Source organism: Centruroides sculpturatus, unplaced genomic scaffold, assembly GCF_000671375.1.
Source record: "Centruroides sculpturatus isolate CEXI.00-Female unplaced genomic scaffold, Cexi_2.0 scaffold482, whole genome shotgun sequence".
NCBI classification, from domain to species: Eukaryota; Metazoa; Arthropoda; class Arachnida; order Scorpiones; family Buthidae; genus Centruroides; species Centruroides sculpturatus.
This window is the reverse complement of record NW_019384808.1, coordinates 298,394-309,844: the sequence shown is the minus strand read 5'-3', so window position 1 is coordinate 309,844 and position 11,451 is coordinate 298,394. Positions and strand designations below refer to the sequence as shown.

The following is an 11,451-nucleotide window of genomic DNA, read 5'->3' as shown; positions in this document are numbered from 1 at the left end:
AATTAGTATTTAATAAGTCAGAAATATTGAGATCAATAGCAGGTAGATCTGGCCTATGACCTCACTGTAAAAAGAAAACCCACTTGGCATATGACATGTGCCAGTGATGTCTGAAGGTCTGCCTACATGCCATCTATCTCATCTGCAGAGTCGTGGACATATACTTTGCATGATCCCTATTTGCAATAATAGTAATCCTGACATAACATTACAAGAAGCATATTTGCTGCTAAATAAATTATGATCATAGAAATTTTGACATTTTGAAACTGATATTTTCAGCAGTCCTATTACCATGTGGTTAATTGCATTCTTCAATAATACACACTTAAAAGTAAAGGACTTGTCAAATTTTATTTTACCAATCAGTAGTGTGGAGTAGTCACCCTAAATTAAATACCCAATGTAAAATATAACTAAACAAAAGTGATCAAAAACATTATAGTAGTCAAATACTAGTAAAACATTTCATTATTTTGGTTTATTACATGGTATGACTTCAAGCTGGCCTATTAAAGGCCAAAAACATTTTATAATTGTTTTGCTGGAATTCATGAATGTTTTCTAGGTTTCTTCTTCACAGGCAGACAACATTTAAAATAAAGTTTCAACAGTTAGTGAGTGCATCACATAAAATCACTTCACTGTTAGTTAAAGGGTTTGAAAGTAAACGATAGGGNCTTCTTCACAGGCAGACAAGATTTAAAATAAAGTTTCAACAGTTAGTGCATCACATAAAATCATTTCACTGTTAGTTAAAGGGTTTGAAAGTAAACGATAGGGGCAGTCCCACAAAAATTAAGTTACTGCAAATAACACCAACAAACCTTTCTAATTAAAGCAGCAAATAGATTTTTAATATATTTTGACAAGAGCTTTTGATCCTAATTGGGATCTGCTTCAGGTTGAAATGTTCTATGCAAACATTTGGAATGCTTAAATGTTCCAGCTATTTTAAAACTTAAACTTGCTTTTGCTTTTTAAGCATTCCAAATTTTTGTATAGAATATTTTGACCTGAGCAGATCACAATTAGAGTTGAAAGTGCTTGNGTGAGTGCATCACATAAAATCACTTCACTGTTAGTTAAAGGGTTTGAAAGTAAATGATAGGGACAGTCCCACAAAAATTAAGTTACTGCAAATAACACCAACAAACCTTTCTAATTAAACCAGCAAATAGATTTTTAATATATTTTGACAAGAGCTTTTGATCCTAATTGGGATCTGCTTCAGGTTGAAATGTTCCAGCTAAACTTGCTTTTGCTTTTTAAGCATTCCAAATTTTTGTATAGAATATTTTGACCTGAGCAGATCACAATTAGAGTTGAAAGTGCTTGTCAAAGTATATTAAAAATTTATTTGCTAATTTAATTATGAAGGTTTCTTGGTGTTATTTACTATATAACCAGCTGTGAGAAGATAAGTTACTGCATTTAAGTAATAGCAAGAAACCTGTAATATTTAGACTGCTGAAAAGTTACGCAGTTTCTAACGAGATTGCAGCACTAGGCAATAACTTAACTTCCGAGTTCCTTTGCAATTGACTTGCTTCTTGCATTTAAATAATGTTAACAACTAACAAAATGGCTACCACCAGTAGTAATTTTTATGGTGCCAACATTAAAGATACAAAATTAAATTGAGTGTTTGGAAAAATTTGTGAGAGATATTGGTAATGATAGCTGTTAGCAATCTGTAAAATTTTCCCAAAGCCGGTTATACATTTGTAAACAACACCAACGAAACATTCTAAATATACCAGCAAATATAATTTAATATAAATATGCTATAAAAAATATTTTCAATCCTATTAGGATCTGCTGCAGGTTTAAAAATGTTCAATAGAGTTAGAATGATAAAAGGTCAAATTTAAACATTTTAAAATCTACAACAACATTAAATATTAAAGTATAAAAATCACACTTACATGTTAATGTTCACAGTAAAATTGAAATATCTGTATCATTCCCTTAAAAGACTAAATTCTTAAGGTTAAAAAGAGAGGGAAAAAAAGGCAGGCTGAAGTCATACAGAATCCCATATAGAAATGAACAATTGGGTTTGGAAAAAAAATATGTAACCCCCATATTCACCAACACGAGTTAAAGTTAGGGTTAACTCTCGAGTTATTGGTAAATTGGTATTTATCAACTCCAAATCTCGAGTCAAACACAATAACCCTAACTCTAGCAAATCGGCAAGTAGACGATAACTCTAGGTTTGACACCTGCACAAAGCGATCTATTTCAGGGAAAAATGGCAACATTCAATGAGGACAAAGCCAAAATGTTAGAAAATCTGAAATATCTAGATTATATAGATTGTATGGAACAAAGAAGTTGGAGGATTATTTCTCCAAGAAGAAATGACCTTGAACAATTGGACGATTACCACTTTCTATGTCGATATCGTTTGCCAAAAGAGAGCGTAAGAAATCTACTAGAACGAATTGGTCACAATTTAGTTTCAACATCATCGAAAAATTATGAAATGTCGCCGATGGAACAACCGTTGTTGGCTCTACGATTTTGTGCCACAGGAACATTTCAGTTGGTCATAGGCAATTTAAATGATTTAAGTCAATCATCTGTTTGTAGAGCGATTAATAGAGTCAGTTTCTTAATTGTTCAAATCTCAGCAGATTATATCCAGTTGCCTAAAACAGAATCTGAAAGGAAGCAAGTAAGTAGGCATAACATCCCTTTATCTTTCACTACTATAGTAATAAAATAATTTTATCTTGTTTTTTTTTACAAGTTTCTATATTAGAATCATTAATTTAAATTATATACAGTATAGTTTTTATTCATTTAATTAATACATTACTTTTCAAAGTATGAACTGTAATAAAATATAAAAATAATAGATCAAGTATATATTTATATTTTCAGATAAGTCAAGACTTTTTTCATTTGAGTGGTTTTCCATGTGTGTATGGAGCCATTGACTGCACCCACATTCCAATTCAGTCACCAAAAGGAGAAAGTGCTGAATAATTTTGAAATAGAAAAGGATATTTTCCTATTAATGTTCAGACAGTTTCAGATAGCCAACTTAAAATCAGAAATATAGTACCTAGATTGCCAGGTAGTTCTCATGATAGCACTATACTTGCCGATAGTCATCTGTGTGCTATGTTTTAAGTAGGAGACATTCCATCGAAATATCACCATCTTGGTGACAGTGGATATGGATGCAAGACATATCTATTAACACCAATATAAAATCCAGAAAGTAATCAAGAAAAAAGGTAATTATTACTTTTATATAATATATATTATTAAAATATATTTAATGCATAATATAGTTTTAAATGATCATGTATATTTCAAAATTAATATAAATTATTTTTTCTTTGAAAGATATAACAGATGCCACATAAAAGCACGGAACACAGTGGAACGGCAATATGGTTTGTGGAAACGACGTTTTCCCTGTTTGTCAGTAGGTTTACGTTGCAACCTACAAAATGCTATGGCTGTCATAGTTGCCACTGCAGTGCTTCATAACATTGCAATTTCACATGGAAATATGACAGTTCCAACAAAATTTGATATTTCCATGAATGATGATGTTCCGGTGCCTGTTGTCAGAAGTCAGAATGCAGAGCTGGATTTGAAAAGAAAAATGCATTAATAGCAGATTTCTTTAGAATTTAACTTTTGAAATGTTTGCATAATCTTTTAAGGTTATGCAAACATATTTCAGACATTATTATTAAATTAAAAGGCCCTTTTCAGGGCCATAAATTTTGCTTAAGAGTTAACTAAATCAATATAAGTAAAAAATTTGGCAGTTTTATTTCACCAAACAAATGAAAAGTAGACAGGAATCCTGTTGAAAGGTAATATGGTTTATGACAGACATTTCCTTAGCCTTTCTATTGGACTACACTATAATTTGAAGAATGCAGTGCATATTATAGTTCTTCATAATATTGCATTACAAGATGAAAGTATAGCATTATTTCATGATGATGATAATGCTCATTTTTTTAACTTCAGATGTGCCTGTACAACTATCTAAATACCAGAAATGTTCAAGGTTTTGTGAAAAAAATGCAATAATTCTTGCCATCTCAATGAATGGAGATGCATCGTACAGCAGTAACTCCTTGATTTGAAAGGCTGATCTGAACACCTGATTCTTCCTCAGACATCAGATCAATTTCAGATATCACACCACACGATAAGTTCAAACTTGTGTGTGGTGTGATAGTGACTTGTATATCTCCTAGAGACTTCATTTTCAAAAGTTTTTCTGACTGTTGAGAGGAGGCTGTTTCTACGAGATCTCCTGACCTCAATTTTTGGATTTTTTTAAGGTGCCCAATAGTTGATTCAAAAAGTTTCTGAATTAAAAAATAAGAACATTTAGACAAAGGTGTTTCTCCCATAGCATGAACAATAAGGTAGGCTTGTTGATTGGGGAAGCTGACAACTCTTGGTGGTATATTTGATGTTTTAGATTTTAGAGAATCCATATTTATAAAAAAAAATATTCAGCTACTAGTGACCCCACCCATCACAGGGCCCAACAAGGGGATGCCATCACATGGAGTACTTCCATAGACCGTCACACCAGGGTTTCCCAGGAGCTATTCCCTCACAATGCAGTCAAAAAGAGCACATCTTGTCTGTGTCTGCATCGATCGGTTGACTCCAGGCCGAGGTCAAGAATGACTCAATGACCAGCCAATTGACTCAAACGGAGCCTGATTTGAGCCTCCCGTTTATCCGAAGCACGGGCCAAAGCAGTGTGTTGGGGACGTTATGTTGCCCCTCAACTACCAGGATCCCCCTTTCCGGCATACGGGACACCACGCACGGCGAACACGTGGGTGGGCGTTCAGATCCCAGGGATGGTAAAGAAGAATTACTAAACTATCTCTGGGAGGTCCCTCACCACGGACAGGAAACCACATCTAGGGGTCCACAGACATTACATCAATAATTTGTAGTATAGCTAAAACCTGCAAGATAAAAAATAGTTATTTGAAAATAACATATGTGAACTTGATATTAAAACTATATTACTAACCCTACAAAGCCCTACTCAAATTTTTGTTTTAAATTCCACAACTCCAACTTTCCCTGGTGAACTTTATACAGATTTCCTGACCCTCACATCCCTCACAGTTCAGAACATTACCAGACAACTCAGTACAATGTGAGTACGCTCTTGTGACTAGAATGCGGAAAGTGGCTACCTTATAAAACCATGAGTCATCTGAGTAAGCTGGTATAGGCTGGATCATATGTAAATTTGCAATAAATTTTGATGTTTATCTTATTATATGCAACGTGAATCTTGATGTCTAAGTAATTAACTTCTGTGTAGCCTTCTTGATGTAATTCTATTGTTAATCTGTAGTTGTTTGATAAACTATGGTAAAAAATGTTTGAGCAGATAAAATTACAGTGGGTGATCAGTTAACGAACAGATCGCATAACGAACAAATCGGATAACGAACACTTTCGCGAAAGATTTTTATGTTTGGACAACGAACACATGATCGGATAACGAACACCCCACAGAACAAACACAAGAAGAAGTGACGTAAATTAATGAATACCGATTGGTCTTCCCTTGTCTTCGGGCAACAATTCGAAACTTTTCGGAGTGTGGGAGACGTCGACATCGACGCTCAAGCCGATATATACCGATCGGATATTATTCCTCCGAACTTTGAAACTCTTCCTTGTAATTTCAGCCTTTTATTTTTCTGACAAAACAATTATTTTATGTATTCGTGAGACTGTCGGGTAGGCACTCGTTAAGTTTTGCGTCGGTTTTTCTTTTCGAAAGGTGAGAGTATAATAGCAAAGATAGAGAGTGGGCATAAGATGCCTAATGTTGCTGGGCAGTATGGCGTAAACAGGTCTACAGTAGGCTCAAGTTCAATCTTATTTAAAAAACACTGTATAATCAAGAAGACTCAAGCAGCTAAAGGAGTAACAAAAATCACATCTGAGAAATAAAGAATATCGAACAGTTCATAATGGAACACGAAATGGATCTGACGACAGAAGAACGCCAAGAACTCTTGAATGAAGAACACCAAGAAACTCGGCGAGATATGTTTTCTTCTGAAAAAGAGGATTAATGCCGATATCTGTTATTAAAGATCCTTTGAAGTAGGAGGATGTCAGAACAACGGTCTTAGAATAGCATCCAAACCAGGTTAAGGCTTGGGGATTTCTGCAATTGCAATGCTATTAATTACTTACAAAAAATCCTGAAGAAGAGAGAAAAGCAATCGACATTAGAACAGATTCTTTAACCCTTTCAAACAGAAAAAAAACACGACTAATAAAAACACAAGACTGTGTATGTATGTATTTTTATTATCATCAAAACATATAAATAAAGGTAGTAAGAAAGTATATATTTTTTATTTTGGGGGGGTCTCCAGAACCAATTAATCAAATTCCCATAGAAACCTATGGTAAATCGATAATCGGTTAACGAACAATTCGGATAGCGAACAAAGTCTTGGAACGGATTATGTTTGTTAACCGATCACCCATTGTATTTGTTTGCTGGAAATTTCTGTTTAGGTGTTATTCAATTGAATTATAGTTCCATTTTATGCATGCAATTTTTATGTAATTTTTCTTATTAACTTTGGTTAAAATGACTTAAATAATGAAAAGGTATGTTTTTAGAAGTTAGAAAAAAATGGCCACAATGGGAAAATAATTTCAATATGAAAATTTTCCTTTTCACAATAGTTATTGATGTTCATTACTTGAAGTTCATCCTTAAATGAAATTTTTGAGCCTGATAAAAATTCAATCCAAACTCATCATCATAAATAAATTTTATATTTTTGAATGTCAAAAAGTCCTTTAATTACTGTCTGTGCAATAAATAAAAATAATCATATATGACATTGGATTCAATTTTATTTCTATTAATCAACATATTGTTGCATCAAGTTTATAATTGTGTATTCTATGTTATCCTATAATGATGAAAACAAGCTTAAATTAAAGCAAAGCTCTCTCTTAATCTAAAATGCAGTGGGTGATCAGTTAACAAACAAATTGGATAACAAACACTTTCGCGAAAAATTTTTATGTTCAGACAATGAACACCTCACAGAACAAACACAAGAAGAAGTGACGTAAAATAACTGGTCTTCCCTTGTCTTAAGACAACAATCTGAATCTTTTTGGAGCACGGGAGACGTTGACATTGACGCACAATCAGTGGTGATATTCAGCGGGTTCACACAGGTTCGGCCGAACCCGTTGTTAACATTTTCAAAGTTTTCCAAACCTTGTTAAACATATGTAACATTTCTCAATGGTTTGATTCTTTTAAAAATATTAAAATATACGTATTATACTCTGTAACACTACTAAACTAGAGCCTTCCGATGCACTATTTGAGCGNTTGTTAACATTTTCAAAGTTTTCCAAACCTTGTTAAACATATGTAACATTTCTCAATGGTTTGATTCTTTTAAAAATATTAAAATATACGTATTATACTCTGTAACACTACTAAACTAGAGCCTTCTGATGCACTATTTGAGCGGAAAAAAAAATTGTTAAGGAAAAATTTTCTGTTAGCAAACCCTTTGTTAAATATTTCAAATGTCATCACTGCGCGCAATCCACTATATACTGATAGAACAGTATTCCTCTAAACTTTGAAACTCTCCCTTGTAATTCCAGCCTTTTATTTTTCTGACAGAAACAATTCTTTTATAGTATTTGCGAGATTGTCAGGCAAGGCACGAGTTAAGTTTTGTGTCTGTTTTTATTTTCAAAAGGTGAAAGTATAATAGCAAAAGTAGAGAGTGAAAGGAAAATGTCTGATGTTGCTGAACAGTATTGCTTGAACAAGTCTATAGTAGGCAGCAGTTCAATCTTATCTAAGATAGATACTGCATTATCAAGAAGACTCAAGCAGCTAAAGGAGTAACAAAAATCACATCTGAGAAATAAAGAACATTGAAGAGATCATAATAAAACCTGAAACGGATCTGATGACAAAAGAACACCAATAACTCTTGAATGAAAAAACACCAAGAAACTCGGTGAGATGTGTTTTCTTCTGTAAAATAGGATTAATGCCAATATCTTCTATTAAAGATCTTTTGAAGAAGTGGACGAATGTCAGAACAATGGTTTTAGAATGGCATCTAAATCAGGTTGAGGTTAATAGACTTGGGGATCTCTACAACTACATTATTATTAACTTCTTCTAAAATTTAAGAGATATTTATATTATAGGTCAGATAAGGAATTTGAATTAATAGATGAAAAAGAAGTTGTTTATTCATTTAATTGCAGTTGTGATCCTACTAAAACTTATATAGGGGAAACAAAAGGAAAATTAGGAATTAGAATAAAAGAGTAATCAGAGGTAATTATGCAAATTCTGCAGTGGCAGAACACTGCAATTATGGTTGTCAAATAAAAATAGATACAATAAAAATAAAGAGAAAGAACAAATAATTATAAAAGGCAGTTATATAAACACAAATATTAAAAACAAAAAAATAGAATAAATAATAACTTCAGAACAATCCACCAATCATGGGCAGCCATTTTAGATAACAAATGAGTATTAATATCTTGGTTAAGTTCAACATGCACCAGTATTGTGACTTGATAGAACAAACATTGTAAAGGTAAAGCTTTTTTAACAGAATTGGTAGTTTTAACATGTTTTTTTTTAGTTCTAATGAAACATTTCTAATTTTAAATAGGAATATGAAGCGAAGTAAAATTTAATATAAAAACCAATTATTGTTGGTAATTGGATGCCTGTATATCTTAAATTTATAAATATATTGTCAATAAATTATTTTTATTTTCTTAATTATCTATTTATTATTTTATAGTCAAATATTGTAATCCTGCTGATGAAGGGCACGATGGCCTAAAACACAGATGATAATCTTTGTATGTGTACAGGTAACTTAATAAAGAAGTCTCTTTTCTCTTAAAACATTTCCTCATTCTTGTGTAAATGCTTAACATCAGTATAATAGTCCTGTTAATGATTAATGTCAATGTTGACAAATATATTATTAGGAACTTGTCTGGAGGCAGCTCCAAACTTATGGACAGAAAATTGCTGGACAGGACTTTGAATTTATGCAGGATAATGAAAACTTTCATGTATCAAAATCAATATTATCCTTTTTTCAGAGAAAGAACATCCGACTTTTAGACTGGCTACCCCTCAGTGAAGATTTAAACCCAATTGAAAATCTTTGGGATGACTTGGTTTTCCAAATGTATAGCAATGGAAAGCAATACAATACTTATTGAACTAAAGGCTGCTCTCATTGAGGCATGGCAAAATATTCCACAAAAATGACTGCAATTTTTAGAATAAAACTAGCTGAAAGTACCCACTTCGCTGGGTTTTTATTTGTTCGTACATTTATATGTAATATAGTTTTTTTTATATTTAAAAGACTGTTTCTCTTCCTTAATGTAATCTTTCTCTGATTTGATGTGTTTCCCTATAATTTTCAAGTTGCTCTTCTGTCTGATTATTTCTGTTTCGTTGATAATTTTCTCATAGCAATGTTAGATGTACTTCTCTTTCTTCCGTGGTTTCATTTCTCCACGCCATCTTTTACCTTTGAGATATGATTTGAGACCACAAAAATTTACGCTTTGACATTGTTTTTTATTTTCACTTTTATACATACATTTTTACTTATAAAAAATTATCTGAAGCATGTGCATCACATGTCTCCAAAAGCCATTTCTACTACTCACACAACAGTCCTCGACTATTCCAAAACAATTTCAACTTTTCGAAAACATTTAAGATTAAGATTAAAATTACATTATAGCCAATCTTACCCTTTTTCACAAAATGCAAGAATTAATCCAGACTAATTAGAGAATTTTTACATAGGACTAAAAATATGTTCAATTTCCCGCAAAAATGCAAAAAACCGCATCTGTGCCTGTAAATCTTGCACTTCGCTTTCTCTTAACACTTCAATTGTTACTTCACCACTTCCATTGTTAACACTTTCATTCTTAACAACCTCGCCCTGCGATGGGAATTTCGAAAAATCCCTGCTTAGTGTACATTCTCGTGACGTATCCTATAAAAACATAATCAAAAACACAAAAGACTGCATCTAAAATAGTGTAATACAAGCAGAGTTCTTCATGGAAAGCCTCAATCCTCTCTCGCCAGTGGGAGGAATTTCGAAAAACTCCTTCTTAGGGTACGTTCTCACGACGCACCCAACTGTTCATCAAATTTGAACCTTCAGCTCCTAACTGTTTGGGCTCTGCACTTATTATTATTAGGAGTGGCTATTTCAAAGGGCAATTTTGGCAACTAAAAATAATATTGTCGACGATATATTGTCAACTTTAATATTGAAAAGAAAATTTCTGGTAATATTCAAAAGAAAATTCAGAACTGGCAAGAGCTCCTCCTCTTTGAAGTTTGGGCATTGTATAAAATATAAATCAAATCAACTTTTTATTAACAAATACACTAAGGACACTTTACACAGCTTTCACACTTTATGTTCAGTCACTGTATCAATTTGACTACTCACACTTCACTCTTTGATTTTATTCAATCACTGCACTACTTTGGAATTTTCACTCCCTTTTTGGTTCTTCCCTTTGTCACTGATAAGAAACTGACATTCAAGCCCACGATGGATCTTGCTTTATATACCCCCACCAATGGGTAGTCCTACCCATACAAAAAAGGCTTCGAATGGTCAATGATGTTCTGGAATGTTCCACAATGATCTGGGATGTTCCAGTATGTTCCCGAACATTCTGGAATGTTCTGGACTGTTCTAGAAATTTCTAGAGGGTGAAACTTCCAGCCCTTATATCTTCAACTCTTCAGGCAAAAATGGGAACCTTCTTCACGGATGGGGATAAAGGGCTACCACACCATATAACTCTCTTGATCATACCGGGACTTGTTTTTGAGTTTTAGCGGCACGCACATTGCACACTTACCTTTATTATATATATTGATTTTTATATAATTTTAGAATATAAACTGCAAAGTATTTATTAATAAAAAGTTAACCCTACAGTATACATCTGTTTGGTAATGGTTTATAAGCCATACACCAACTTTGGGTATGTGTTTTTTTGAAAAATCTAATTACACCATTTTTAACAATCAGCAATTCCTAGACTTTTACAAGCCACATCTCCTTGGTTCCATGAAGTTTCACCCCACGCCCCTCGACCCGTTTTTCCCGGCACGAGAAAAACTTCGAAGTATTCTCGGAAAAACTTTCCTACAAACCTCACATTTCGCGTCCTTATGGTTCGTCCATCTCCTCATCCGGAAACCATTAAATGCAACATTACTTTTTGTTTTAACAGATGAAAGAATCGTGGCAGTCAAAACCCCAACTACAGCAAGGAAGGGACTAGAGGACGGTAGCGCCTACTTTGGGAACCACTCGTCTCGATATA

The 11,451-nt window shown here is 33.2% G+C and overlaps 3 protein-coding genes across 3 annotated transcripts in view; 1 reads left to right on the top strand and 2 right to left on the bottom strand.

Moving 5' to 3' along the window:
* Positions 1-11,451, bottom strand: part of LOC111629752 (piggyBac transposable element-derived protein 4-like) — a 31,093-nt gene that overhangs the window by 19,041 nt on the left and 601 nt on the right. The gene's annotated exons all lie outside the window — the stretch shown is intronic.
* On the top strand, positions 2,258-3,795 carry LOC111629751 (putative nuclease HARBI1). The gene is given in 3 exon segments (XM_023373657.1): positions 2,258-2,683; positions 2,893-3,132; positions 3,305-3,795. Coding segments are annotated over 3 exon segments (999 nt in total). The 3' UTR covers positions 3,638-3,795.
* On the bottom strand, positions 4,080-4,484 carry LOC111629750. Its single transcript, XM_023373655.1, has one exon. It carries the CDS (start codon positions 4,482-4,484, stop codon positions 4,080-4,082), a length of 405 nt encoding a protein of 134 aa, XP_023229423.1.